Source organism: Numenius arquata, chromosome 26 (assembly GCF_964106895.1).
Source record: "Numenius arquata chromosome 26, bNumArq3.hap1.1, whole genome shotgun sequence".
Taxonomy (NCBI): Eukaryota; Metazoa; Chordata; class Aves; order Charadriiformes; family Scolopacidae; genus Numenius; species Numenius arquata.
In genome coordinates, this window is record NC_133601.1 from 458,418 (window position 1) to 472,730 (window position 14,313).

At 51.1% G+C, this 14,313-nt stretch overlaps 1 protein-coding gene across 1 annotated transcript in view; it reads left to right on the plus strand.

The window, feature by feature from the left end:
* The window catches only part of ZMAT4 (zinc finger matrin-type 4), a 44,355-nt gene extending 33,306 nt beyond the window's left edge, over positions 1–11,049 (plus strand). The window contains exons 5-6 of the mRNA XM_074164255.1: positions 3,182–3,278; positions 10,599–11,049. Coding sequence (XP_074020356.1) covers positions 3,182–3,278; positions 10,599–10,614 — 113 coding nt within the window. The 3' untranslated portion in view covers positions 10,615–11,049. The remainder of the gene's footprint in view (positions 1–3,181; positions 3,279–10,598) is intronic.
* The last annotated feature ends 3,264 nt before the right edge of the window (positions 11,050–14,313 follow it).

Sequence of the window (14,313 nt, forward strand, 5' to 3'; positions counted from 1 at the left end):
GTCTGCGTTTATTTGCTTAATTCGTGTCAGTTTTGCCCTCCATCCCGGGAGCAGGAGCCCCCATCGCCATCTCTCCCCCAGGGGTGTCCAGGAGGGAAACAGGCGTTTGATGTACGTCCAGCTGCACTCCGGCTTCTCGCTGAAAACGTGTTAGATGAGGCAGAGGAGCGACTGTTTCTGTAATTCTGCCCTGAAATCACTGTACGCTTTTCCCAAGGTGAAAGAATAATGGAGTTAAATTGCAGGTATGCTGCCGGGAAGAGGGGAGAGCCCCGTCCTGTCCCGGGGACGCTCCCACGCTTGGGTTTGTAGCCCCCCCTTGTCCCCAGGTTCACTCCATTTGTAGAAACCAGAAAGTGTTTTGTTTTCCTGCCCTTCGTGCTCCCAAAGCACAGGGACCGGGAACATCGGGTGTGGAGAAGGGCAAGGACGCGGTTTTGTTGTTGTTGTAGTTCCTAAAAGAGAATTCTCATTTCCTCTTACAAAAAATAGGTTTTGAGCCCAGCTAGCGGCCGTCTCTTGGCCCTGGTCACTTCCTTATGGAAGGAGAAAGAAATTAAAAAAAAAAAGAAAAAAAAAAGAGGAAAGAATAAAATCTGCTTTTGCAGCTTTTGCAGGTGGAGGAGCTTCCCGGGAGCATCATGTTCTTCTGTGATTGCAAAAGTCATTGAGGAATGTTTTGGGTCAAAACCCGTCTAGAAGGGCAAAGCAGAACAACAGTGTACATAATTGCTTGATCTGTCATGTGCTAAGCAGGGTGATCTCCTCTCCCGAGGCAGGGAGGAGTGCACCGGGGCACTAAGAATAAATGCCTCAGAAATGGACCAAACTCTGCATTTTCCCAGGAAATCTAAACTGACACGAATCAAAAATATTATCAGCTGTTTTCAGCAGCCCCTGGGCAGCACGTGTCTTGGGAAAAGGCCTTTTTTCCTTCACCTCTGGTTGTTGCTGTCTGCTGGCTTCCTATTTTTAGATTTTCAGCTTTTCAGAGGCGGCAGAGTCTTGATTTCCTTGTTCTGCTGAGACCTGAAAATACTCTCAACCTTAAGTCATTAAATTATAATTCTGAGATGCAAACTGTTAAATGAGGAAGAAATCATTTTCCTATTTAGTGCAATAAATAGTGCTGAGAACAGCGGTTTTTGTCTCTCTCTGGGCATCTCAGGTGGCTGTTTTTCTCAGGCTGTGCTGTACAGAGATTGCCCCCATAACCCTGGGCTTCTTCCACCTTCCCTGAGACCCACCCAGGACAATTTGCTTTATCAGAAGGTCTGAAATAACACAGAGTGGAAGGGATGGTGTCAGAAGAAAAGCCGTAATAACTGTCCCAGCCCGAGTACCAGTCTCCAGCTGAAAAAATGAACTTTGGTAGCAATGTAAAAGCTATTACAATTTTTAAATGAGCAATTTTTATTATGTCCATAAATCATCTCCTGTCTCTTGCTTTTTTTACCATACATGACAATTAGTTGAACAAGGTTTGGAGACATTTCTGAGCGGCAGACAGAGAAAGGTGCCTCTTCTCCTGTTATCGTGCTGGTGCCGGCAGAGCCTGCCGCTAGAATCCCACAGTCTCTGTTCCTGCTCTCTGCCTGCAAGCTCCTCAGGTGAATAAATGTCTTGTCTGCAGAGGGTGTCTCACAGACGAGAAGTTTGATGTTCACTGAATAAGCAAAGCACAGGCTGATTTTGTTGGGTTTAGCTCTTCAGCTCGGATGTTTCCCAGGGAATGTGCCGAGAGGCTGTTTCTGTGACTTCCCTTATAAATGGCTTTGCAGCTTCTCCCAGAGATGTGCAGGAATCTGCTTAATTGCCTGGTTTTTTCCTTCCCTGCGATCTGTTCCCGGCGGCAGAGCAGTGCATTCGGAGAGCGATGCCGTTTCACCGAGCCGTGGGTGCTGCTCCTCGGTGGGGGGGTTCCTGTTCCAGGGGCCCCCTCTTGGGGCACAGGATGGGGCAGGGACCCCCTTTCTGTCGCTCTGGGGGTGTTTGGTGCAGCCGCCGGCCCCGTCTGCTCCCACCGTCCCTCGGCCCCTGCACCGCTGCACTTGCATCACGTTCTCTGCAAATTACACGGCGATAAAGCAAAATGCAGTATATTTACCTGGAAAATCACTTGCAAGTGCGGCAATCAAATAGACAATGCCATGGGAAGTAGCACAGGCAGCAGAGAGATGTGTGAGAAGGTAAAAAAACCCCAAACCAGCCATCCCCCCCAAACAAAACCAGCCAAAGTTCCTGCAGTTTCTGCTGTGGGCCCCCCGAGATGCTGTTTCTCGCCCGGTGGTACTCGGGTGGCCGGCAGCAAGAGATTAGCTTTATAAATAGTTGTTTGCTGTTGTATCTGTGAAGGGCTAAAATTAGCCGAGCGGGGGCTGCTCTGCGGTGGGGGCTGCAGACAGGTTTTGTGGCCAGTAAATGCCCCGGGCTCCTGGCCCCCAGCTCTCGGGTGGGCACCCGGTACCCGCGCCAGGGTCCAGCCCGGACCTCCCGACGGAGGATGCTGAGATCGGCGGCTGCATCCGGCAAACACGGCCCTTCCCTGCAGTGAATAAATGAGAGCTGATCCCTCTGGGGAAAAAAACCAAAGTTCCTAAATGATCTGGCACCTAAATACACTAACGAGGAGTTGCCCTGGATTGTGCTTGCTACCAAAACACCAGGGGAATAAATGGGGCCGGGTGTGCTCGTTAGTCTGAGCGCGATGGTCTCTGAGGAAGCCACCGGGGAGGGACGCCCGCGCTGACGAGCTGCGGGGACTGCGGTCCCCGGGAGGGATTTGCCTTTGAACCCTGCTTGGGTCCTGCTCAGTCTGTGCCTTTTAAAAATATTCCTTTGGGCTTCACTAATGCTTGGATACCCTGGCCTGGAAAAGCAAATAGATGGGTTACTGTAAAAAGAAATGTCTGGGAAATTAAATGAGAGATCTGAGTACTTTCTAATTAATTAGAAGTTTGCTGGGGGCAAGGGTTAATGCTTTTTTTTTTTCCTCTCCCCTCTCTCCCCCTCCTTCTTCAGCCATTTTCACTCATTTTTACTTTCCAGCTGCCATTTGGGTTCTGAAGAGCGATTCTGAAGGTGTTTTTCCTCCCGGTGCAGCCCCGAGCTTGCCCACACCGAGTCGCGCAGCCGGTAACGAGGGCAGTGCACAATTAACGACTCTGGGTTCTCTTGGCAGGGCTGAAGCGCAGCTACACGTGCAACATCTGCAGCGTCACCCTGAACTCCATAGAGCAGTACCACGCGCACCTGAAGGGCTCCAAACATCAGACCAAGTGGGTACCTTCCTGCTTTTCCCGGTGGCCTCCTGTCTGCCTGCCTCTGCCTGGATGAATATATATATATATGTATAATAATGATGCTTTACACTCCGATAGCCCTGTGAACTGGGGAGCTCTGGGTGTTTTGCAGACACAGATATCGGCGGCACTCCAGCATGAGCAGGGCAGGGCTGACCCCGGGGCGGCTTCCCATGGCCCCACCGCAGCTGGGGGGACTCTTGGCTCTTAATTTCCTGCCAGTCACAGCATGCCCCCCTGAAACCCGCTGTCAGCCCACCCTGCTTCCCAGACAGCCCCTGCCTTTTGCTGCTGGAGCTTTGTCCTGGTTTCCTGGGTTCTGCTGCAGCCTCTGGGATGATCCCGCAGGCTCAGCCGGGGCTGGGACCCTGGGGATGTGCCAGGGAGGGGGCTCTTGCTGGAGAGGCGATGCGTGTTAAGGGCATATCCCCATCTTCCTTCTCTCCTGCAGACCCCTCCTGTAGCCCCACTTCTCAAGAACCCCCCCACAAGGCTATTGATCCTCTTGTCCTCAGCCTGACCTTCATGGGGTACCGGCTTTTGGGCAGGAGCACCCCCTGAATCTGCTCGCAGCAGCGCCGTGTGCCTTCACAGCACAGAGAGACCTTATAGCTTTGCGCATCGCTCCCCCGTGTCCTCAGCCAGGTTCTAGGTTTGCTGTCCACCCCCAGGGAAACTTGTCAGAAGGTGCTGGGGAACCCAAATACCGTCCCTTCCTCTCCTCTGACCGGGCAGCGCCTGCTGGTGGGACGGGTGGAGGAGAGAGGGGCAGCAGCAACCCAAACATTACCCATGTCTGGTCCTGGTGCCACCAGTGTTCGTGCTCGATGATACAGACTCTGCAGCTTCTTCCACGTGTCAAACCTCAGAAGAGACACTGGGAGTGTAAAGGGATTAGGTGTTTCCAGGTGAAAGTGTTCATGCTGTGAATTAGAGCAATTATATATTACCCAACTTTGAGACGTGGAGGGAGTCTGCTCTGTCAATTAGTACAAATTATTAAAATGAAGTGATAAAGGTGCGTGGTACCAGAGAGTAGATTAATGAACTAATCTCCCTTAATACACTTACATGTGAGCTTTGGGAACCGTTTCAGGCTGAAGCACTCAGGACCGCCCAGATTAGAAGAGGGATATAAAAGGTGTCATTAGTTACTGAAATGCTTCAGGTGGCTTTAGGGGCAGTCTGAAAGATGAGGCAGGATGAGCAGAACCGGCAATAAGTACTAATGTCTAATTTTGCTTAAGCTACCAAAGGATAAGCGCAGACCTTCCCCAGCTGATGTTAGACCTTCAGAGATTCCTGGCATCATTCACCTTAGCTCTGTCCTATTTATTCGCCGAGCATTTGAACGTCTTCCAAACGCTGCCCTGTCTGGACCCGAGTGTGTAGTCGTATTCCGGATCTCAATTAGCGGGAGGAACTGATGGTGTCTGACTTGCTAATGAGGTGGTGTTCTCCCCTGCCTCCGGGCAGACGGGGGGTGAGGCGGGAGGAGAGCGGCCGGGGGGGTCCAGCTCAGCCCCCCTCCGGCTGCCCTGTGGGGCAGAGGGCTGGGGCCAGGCGGGCGAGACGTGAGGTGAGGCTGTGCCACGAGTGGTCTGGGACCTTCGCTAGGTCCTTGCTGCCTCCAGCTCCTTTCTCTCCCAGCACACGAACTGCTGGCGTGTCCCTGCTCCCCAGGTCTGGCGTGGGACCCTGCGGGATGGCGCCGACGGCTCCGTGTCCCCGTGCCGCAACCTCCCGCTGCCGGGAACCGGAGCCGAGAGCCTTCCCTGCGGAAACCCGGGGTGAGAGCAGCCCTGGTGTGCCACCCGGCCCAGAGCTGTCAGTTGTCCTTCCCCTGCCAGTCCTTCTGAGCTCGGGTTGTTATTGCTGCTGCTGGTGTTATTGCAGAGATAAAGGAGTTCGTCTCAAGCCAGAGCAGCCTTGAAACGGGAAATACAGACGTGCAGAAAAGATGCTCCTTCTTTTCAGCTCTGGGAGGGTGCCTCACATCCTCCCTCTTATACCCGCTCCTCCTGCTTTGGTTTTCCAGTCACCTGCAATTAGCAGAGACAATTCTGCAGAGAGATAATTCCTTCTGCATCTATTGCCTTCCCAAATGTTTATTTCTGCCACACTCTGGCAAAAACTGCGAGAAGCCAAATGCCCTTGCAGTGTTTTGGTCTCAGGGCTCGGTGGCACCCGCAGGCATTCCCGGAGCTTCCCGGAGCTCTGAGAGCACGTGAATTATTGATAGAAAAGCCCATTTCTCTTCCATCTCGGTGAGGATGGAGCCAGCCTGGGCAGGGAACACCAGAGCGGCAGAGGCCTGTAGGACTCCCACATTTTTCTTAAGGACCTTCCTTCTTTTCCAAATTAATATTCTTATCAGTCTTTCTAAATTTAGTTTCTTATCATTTGTCCATAATGACTTAAATCTGGTCCCAAGAGATTTTCATGGGCATTCAGTACTAGAGGAAAGAAAGTAATAAATCCAAAAGAAAGTGTGTTACAAATGTAATAATGGAACGCCAATTAGAGACATTCGTCTGACCAATTTCTATGGGAAATTGCTCTGATTATTCTATTTCCTCCATCCATTGTTCATTCTTATACAATTTTCTTTGAGGCGCGGTTCCCAAGCCCAGCACGGATCTCTCCAGCGCCCACAGGGAAGCGCAGAACTCGGAGACAATAGATGGGCAGCTTGGGTTTGTGCGCAACAAAAGCTCTTCCCACCCTGTAATTAGGATGTAACCAAATTTTACTCTCCTTGTTTAAAGCTGGTTTTGCAGCTTCGTTGTCCTCTGTATGGGACCGAGGGAACGAGTTACCCGTATCTTTTTTCCTGAATCAGTTATTCCCCCCCCAGTCCGAGGGGTCTGTAACAGCCCCATGCACCACGGGATGTGGCTGGACCCAGCGATGTGGCCCCAGAATGAGTCGGGGGGGTCTCACGGCCATAGTTCTTGTTTGCCACCTGTGCAGAGAACCTTGTACATGGTGTTTGCACGGGGCCAGTGCTTGTGATAACAGCAGGTGGCAAAAGAATTCAGAGAGGTAAAGCAGCTCATACAGCTCACGATCAGGACTATGGAAATCATCTATAGTGCAGAAAAAGACGAAGAAATCTTCATTTCTAGTTCTGTCAATGAATACATTGTGAAAAGTTACTCTACATCGTGTCCTGAGTATTGCACGAGTGACCGAAGGCACACGTGCAAGGTGAAGGGATGTGCACGGGGATGTGCAGGGCGGCAGAAGCAGCAGGTCTGGGCAGGGCTGCATCTACACCTTTGGAGCTTTCCACAAGCGATTACCTCTTCTGTACAGAGGAAGTTAATTTTGAAATCCAGAGCTGGTAGTCCTGCCCCGTTTCCGCTGTGGCTGGGTCCTGGGGCATGGCCGGCTCCTGGCAGCACCCTGGGGGGAAGCAGAAGAGAAAGTGCTCGGGGCCGGGGTCCCTCCTGCTGCCCTCCCACCAACCTGGGCCAGGGTTCTGCCCACTGCTCTTTGCTGTTCTCATTATTGCTGGTTAGTGTCAAGACTGTCCTCTTCCTTGTAACTCAGTCTGAAGCCAGTGGATTGCAGTTGCCAAGGCAACAAAACATTTTATGTAGCTGTCATACTTCATGTAATTAAAAAAAAAAAAGGCAGGGGGGGATTGCAAAGGAAAAGGGTTTTGCTCCGGGACAGGATGGGAGGGAAGGTGATTGTGGGCTGGGAGCTGGGAACACCCCAAAAATACCGGGCAGATGAGTCTTCTGAAAAGCTGCTTTAGGAGAGAAGAACTTTTACGAGGAATGAGTCGAGTTGTGGGTATTTATTATAGTTCTTGAGAGCTCTCCAGAGAGCAACGTGTGACCAAGCCACTGCTGGAGCTGCTTTAAATAACCCCCCGTCCGGCAGAGCTCTTTAAATAACCCCCCCGTGAGCTGCTGCTCCGCAGGGCACAGAGTTTGGGCCCCGTCCCTTCTGCGCGGGGCTGAGGTGCTGGAGCTCCATCAGCAACGCAGGAACCGAAGGCTGAGAACCCTTCCCGAGCTCCCCTCTGGCAGGGAGAGCTCACTGGTTATTTACAAGAATTTCAGGGGCTCACCGGAACGCTTCCGACTGAATTTACTTGACCAAAAGATGGGGAAAATGGAGGGTTGGGGGGGAAGCGGAAAGTGTCTTGGCTGGTATTTTGATGTTGAATAAACAGAAGGTCCTTATCCCTCTGGCCAAGGAATATGCAAAGCAAGATGACATCTGCTTAGCTCCTGGTTTTTCTCCAGTGTGCAGGTACTTTCAGCTGTATATTTGAAAATAAAGGAAAAATGCATCCTTTTTCAATCCGATCATAAAGGGGCTAGAGTCAGGCACGGGAGAATATCTCCTTTAAGGCATCTCAAGTCTGCCATCCCTTCTGCCTGCATCAGAGGTCGGCAATGTCCGTCCCGGAGGTGACAGGAACGTGCCCTCAGGCAGGGCCACTGGCCAAGGGCTACTTCTAGCTACTCGGGCAAGTGGAGCTGCAGCTCGGGCTCAGCTCGGCAGCGCTGGCACAGGAGCAGGATTTCAGTGTGGCTGGACTCTGGAACATCTGCAGCGGGGAGGAGCGCTAAACCTTTAATTAGGGATTTATGAACTGTGTGGAGATGATTGAGTCATTGTTTGACTTGCTTTCCAGAAATAGAAGTGTGGTTTTTTTAATCCCCCCCTTCTGCCTTCCTCCTCCCTGCCAGCACCAGCAGGATGACGAACGGTGATGCCGGTGCCCGCTCCGGCTGGACCACGGTCCAGCAGCTCTGTTTCTATGGGGACCGGTGGCAGCTGAAACACCGGCTCCTGGGGAGCTGCAGGGAGGAGGGCACGTTGTCTCTGAAATAGTGGGAGAGAATCCCATGCCAGCCTTGCTCCTTCTGCTTATTGTAGGCTGAAAGAAACAAAACTTCCTTTTTTTCTGGTTTATGTAAACTGGAAAGATGAAAAATCACTGCTAAAAGTGATTTGCAACAAACAAACAGAGGATTAGAATCCTGGGTAGTTGTGAGAGAAGGCAGAAGAGATTCAAGTGCTGGGGCCAAAGAAATGCTCGTGTGGAATATTAACAGGGCTCTGCGAAAAGCGGTTCCCTGCTGTGATTACCACGCGCAGGTGGTGGGACTGGGGACAGGGCACCGTGTTGGTCGCAGGGACCAGGAGAGGATGGCTGGAGATCCAGGAGATCCAGGAGAGGATGGCTGCGTTTGGGGAAGACGCTCGGGAGGGCCCGGCTCCGGGGCTGAAGCAGCGCCTCAGGGGCTTGTGGAGGAGAGGACCAAAGATGCTGCTGGTGGGGTACCGGAGCCTAGACCCACGTTTGATGTAAGTGCCATCTCTGGCCAGTTGCAAATATATCAAACACTATAATAATGTGCCGGTTAACGGGGGCTGAGCGCTACCCTCCACCATTCCGGCTGTCAGCGACCGGAGGCTGAGACCCAACCCTAGTAATTAAGAGTCTGACTATATGGGGATAATGATTCCCACTTCCTTAAAAACGAATTTTATCTTCTCGCCTTTACTTTGTCTCTTTGATCAGCCAGACCTCTCTGCCACATCTAGAGCTCACAAATGTATTCTGGGGTTTTATAACCGCTCATTTACACATTCATAGATGCTAATACATGTCTAGGTTTCCCTTTCAAACTCAGGCTTTCTGATTAATTTTAGGGTTTTTGCAGAGAGGGGACCCAATCCTGCAGTTGTCGTTGGGGTAATATCGATTCTATAGGAACGTAAGCGTATGGAAGGAGCACAGTGTTCAGTCCAAACAAGCGCCCGGGGGTGGTGAATGGTCATTCCAGTTCGGAAGGTGCCCTGAGGGTCTCTCTGCACAGCCCTTCCCCTGCTCCTTGGGCTGCACCCTGTGAGAGCCCGGATGATTAATGGCCTGCTGAGAAGCAAACGACAGCAGCCCTGATGCCTGTCAGGGATTTTTGGTTGGGTTTTTTTTGGGTTTTTTGGTTTTTTTTCTGATTGAGAACACAGATGTCTAATTGGAATAGGGTATTTATTAACATAAGCTGCTTGGCTATTCAGAAATCAGAGCTAATCAAAATCCTGTAAATACCGTGCCTGGAGAAATGTCACCCTTCACCATCGTGGCATTTCCATATTTTTTTCAATCTATTTAAGAAAGTGTAAACAAACATTACAGCCCGCTGTGGCTGGAGCGTGTTCCTGGTTGTGGTACCCGGGGTGGGAAGCGGAGCTGGTGCGTCCCAGGGGCTCTGCCCGGCTCCTCGGCTGGGCTCTGGGGCTCTGGCAGTGCCAAAAATCAGGAGAGAAGGCTTTGGCAGTTCCTGACTTCATTTGTGTCGGATTTTATGTTATTTCTGTTTCCCTGGATTTTTCCAGCCCCGTCCCCAGTGCTGGGGGCTCGAGCTCCCTCCTGTGCATCCTCACCCAGAGTGAATGCACTCTTTGATGTAAGATTTCCAATAAGTTTCAGGAAATCATATTAAATACTTGAGATGTACCATATACTTTACAACAAAGGCAAATGATTTTGTTCTTACCTTGATAACTCCAACTTTTATTGGTAGCAGTAACAATTTCCATGTGCTTTCTCTAACATATAGTGGCTGATGCCTGAAATACAAAGAAGCCTTTAGAGTGATAATAACTCCAGAAGATGAATAGTTATAAAAGCTAGATGGAATTGAAAGCCATTTTAATTTGTCATTATTTCAGTTCCAGAGCGCAGTTGAATAATTACACTGCCTGTGAAGAGAGAGTGTGTAATACCTTCTCTCATTATAGGATTAAATTGTCTCCCTTCCCTTTTAATGCAAGAGAAAATAAAAATATCTGATATCTTCTGGTTTGATCATGATTTGAAAGCCCTAGAATGGCTCCTGCAACTTTGTTTTGTGGTGTCGGGTGTAGAGATTAATTATTTTAATGTAAAGCATAAACATTGGACTAATTTCTCAAAGCGCAGAGCTGAGATTGCCAGCACTTGCCGAATGAGAAATCCCTTATCAGCCAAAAATGCATTGGGTCACGAACACGGAAAGTTTTGCAGGGTTTGGTGGGCTCTTAAACAAATTTAAATTGAGGAGCTAAGGAAAGGATGCTCTTTTCAAATCGTCACAGGGCTGAATCACCCGGCTGGGGCTTCAGCCACAGAAGAGCTGGGCACCGTCTCCAGGGACGGGGAGCGAGGTACTCGGGGGGCGGCGGGGGCACGGCGGGGGACGGAGGCGAGGATGGGGCTCAGGAGGGGCAGGGGAGCAGGAACGGCAGGGTCAGGGTGACTGCGGCTTCCTTTCTGTCCTGCAGCCTCAAGAATCAGTAGTGGTTCGTCCGTCGAGACAAGGGAAACCACCGAGGCTTCTGCTGCGGAGAGGGACCGGTCAGCACAGAGAGGATGCTTTCCTGGACAATGATCCTGTGTGGATTCAATAATTAACATGTAACTAACCTTCGCTTTGGACAAATACATGGATTTTTTTTTTTTTTTTTAATTTTGTGGTGAGTTAAAATATTTCAATGGATTTTTTTACCCTTTCAAGATAATATTTATTCAGCACAGAGTCTAGAGTATAACAACTATCCTGTAAATACAGCACTTAATCATCACTCATCTTCAGAGACAGTGGAAACAAAATATTTTACTTTTGCATATTTATTCTTAGATTTCTCCCAAGAGTATAAAATTATTCTATTACATTATCCATGATAGTGATGTAATCAGTCTTCAACCAGAAATAAACATACTTTCTTCACCTTCTCCAGCATGGTTTGTGTCAACACATACAGAGCAGCAAAAAATGAATCACGGGGATTGTATAACGGATGGAGTTTTTCCTGTCCCCTGTGTCTTCAGAGAAACAAATGGTTCACTGAGCAAAGAAAACTAAAATGAAAGCATAAAATCCTTTTCCTGCCGGTAGGATTCCTACAGGCCAGATGGAACCCCTTCGCTTTATCGACGTTGCTGATGCCAACCCAAAGCCAGAGGTTCCCTGTCGCTCCCGGGGGAGGCAGCGCTGCAGGAGACGGCGGGATGGACGGCAGCACCGGGGTGGTGGCAGCGGTGGCCGAGCTCGCCGGGCTGTCCCCGCAGTGGAGAGGAGGTGGGGACCAGCCGTGGGGACGATGGAGAGGCGGCGGGGACCGATGGGGACGGTGGAGAGGTGGTGAGCAGAGGCTGGTTTCAGGACGTTGGGTCTGACCGTCACACGTCCCCGGAGCCCCTTGCTGTGCGGTGGGCGCTGGGCAGGAGCCGTGGCCAAGGCGGAGAGAGCCCTTTGCCAGCACCTGGGCGTTACCAGCGTAACGTTGGCACCAGGGCAGAAATCCTCTGCGCCTGGGGACGGAGGGTCCGGAGCTGTGGGAGCCATGCCGACGGCAGAGCCCCACGGAGGCACTGGCCGGCTCCGTGCCGCCTCCCCATCCGCTCACCGGCAGAGCCCAGTGCTGCCCAGCCGAGGGTCCCCCGCTGAACCCCCGCATTTCCCTCGGCATGGGCAGGGGGTCGGGACCCAAAGGCTTTCCCTGCATCAGAAACCCCTGTGTTTGCAACCGTGTTTGCAGCGTGAGAGTCAAAGCGCTGGGCAGGGTCAGGTCAGCGATAGGGGCTTGGACGCGCTGCAGACCCTGCAGGTGCCGGGGTCCCTGGTGGCCCCTCTGGCCAGGGTCCCACCACCCCTGCGGGACCCCGCTCCAACGGCTGGGCCCCTGGCAGGGACGGCAGCTCGGGGGGTCCTTGCTCACAGGGAGGAAAAACTCCAAGGAGTCAAAGGGAGAAACAATTGACTGAACCCAGCCCTTACTGTCCCAGAGGAGCGCCCATTGTGCAGAGCCCGGCCGGGTCCCGTCGTCGCAGTAAGGAAGGCGCAGAGACAAAAGTAACTCTGTCCACTGAAACGAGGGAACTCACAAGGATGTTAGTTTTCTTCTGCTGCAGTCAGCACAAGGAGAGGAGGTTTCTTACCCAACCCGCTGCGGGGCAAAGAGCCACGAAAAACACCGTCCAGTTTCCCGTAGGTGCCACAAGCAATGCAAACCTGGCTGGGTCACACCAGCTCGGTGAGGGCGCTTTGCACGCGGAGTACCTGCCTTGTGAACGCTGCTAGAGACTAAGCACCATCTTTTTAAGGAGCAATCTGGTTGTTTCATGTATGTGTAGTTGCACAATTCTTCCGAGACCATGGCCATTTCCCCGCTTCTGCATCTCTGAAGTAACAGCCTTTGACATCTCCTTTCCGTGCGCACTCGGCCAGAGGCTCTTCTGTCCTGGGAAGGAGCAGGGATGGGTGCGCATCCATCGGTTCATTGACCAGGAACCCCAGCGCGGTGGGATCCACTTCTCCAGCATCTCGAGGTAGAGCAGTGACCTCCTCCTACTGGCTCTGCATCGGGAAAACTTCTAATTTCATCCACAGCTCACCACCATGGCCTGCAGGTTTGTGAATGTTCTGCCAAGGGAACAAATCATACACAGATGATCAGTCTGTGCCCTCCGTCCGCCGTTCTGCACCTTCATAAACCCAAGCAAAGCAAAGCAGATTGCTCTGCATTTCGGTGTTGAGTCGCTGGATGTTTCAGGTCAGGGATATTGGGGCACATCACTTGGAAAACTGCAGTTGTGATGCAAGTGCCACTTTATATGTTCATAGAATTATTACTATTATTGTATATTTGCAATATGGTAGCCTGTAAGATATGGAGCTCTGGAGCAGAGGATGCTGTAGGCGCTGCTCAGCACCCACAAACTGTCTCTGGGGGAAGCAGCACCCAAAGGGTCTGTGGAGCAGAGAGTCTGGAGTGGCAGACGCGCGTGTGAAATCAAGGCAGCTTCATTCTGAGCCTGTGCTGAGCCATATTTCAGGGAAAGGCAATATTTAACGTCATTAAGTCAGAAGGCAGCACACGCTAAGCAGTAATTGTCCTGGAGCCAGGGCTGGTACCTGTCGGACTCCGTCGGTACAAGCAATTCCGCTTGTAAATGAGCCCGTGGGATGCAGCAGGAGCAGGCTTTTCCTGGAGGGGACCTTGTGGTGGCAGAGGAAGAAAAATAGTCTTCATCTCCTGCTGACAGGGTTCTGTTTATCACACCTTTCCCTGCTGTGGGAAGAAGTTCATCTTCCATGGCCGGCTGGAGCGGGGCGCGGGCTGCGGGAGCTGCGGGAGCTGCAGGGTGTTCCTGCTGCAGCGCCGGGACGCGGTGCCACAGGGAAAGGGGCTCGGGTTTTCCTTCGCAGTGATAATATTGTGTAACCAGCTGCTTAATTACCGCCTCATCTGGGAGTGAGATCCCTCACTACCTTGTGCGGGGGTCACCCTTTTAGTGACAAAAAAACCTATTTTTGTTGTTGGAAACGATTCTTTTACCTTGCAAAGGCAATTAAAAGCCCAAACTGAACAGATTTACTTTTAAAAGACTCTTTCCAGATCTTCAGGAGAAAAGAGAAATAATTCTCCAAAATAAGGAGGGAGATCAATAATTGATGCTCCATGGAAGCCCGTGTTATTTAGCCTGCAGCAGCGAAGACTAAATAGAACCCCTCTAGTCTAAGAAGAAATGAGACTCCTGTGATTTGGGTTTGGGGTTTTTTTGCGATAACATATGAAATCTGTTGGCAAATATACCTACTTGGCAACGTTCAGTGCTTTATCTTCATTTGGCATTTAATAAGGGGACATGCTGCATCTGTGTAATAGCTGGGCTAATTGACTTGACAGAACAGAGCAACCCTATTGGTCATCTTCATATTTGGTGGAACGAATATAAGTATCATCGTGTGTGATGATGGAGGCTGCAGACAACGTGGGGCAAACTCCTCTGTTTTAGCTGTGACAGGAGCTTGTGCCTTTGATCCTGCCGAGGGCAGGGCCAGAATCTAATTGCTTCCTCTCTGGGGACAGTAGAAGATACCGAAGAAGCTCTATATGATTAATTTGTGCTCTTGCATCGATGCCTTTCATGTGTGGAGGAGAATGGGTTGTTCACAGATGAGTAAGCATCTCCTTAGGTTTCATAGCTGTGGGG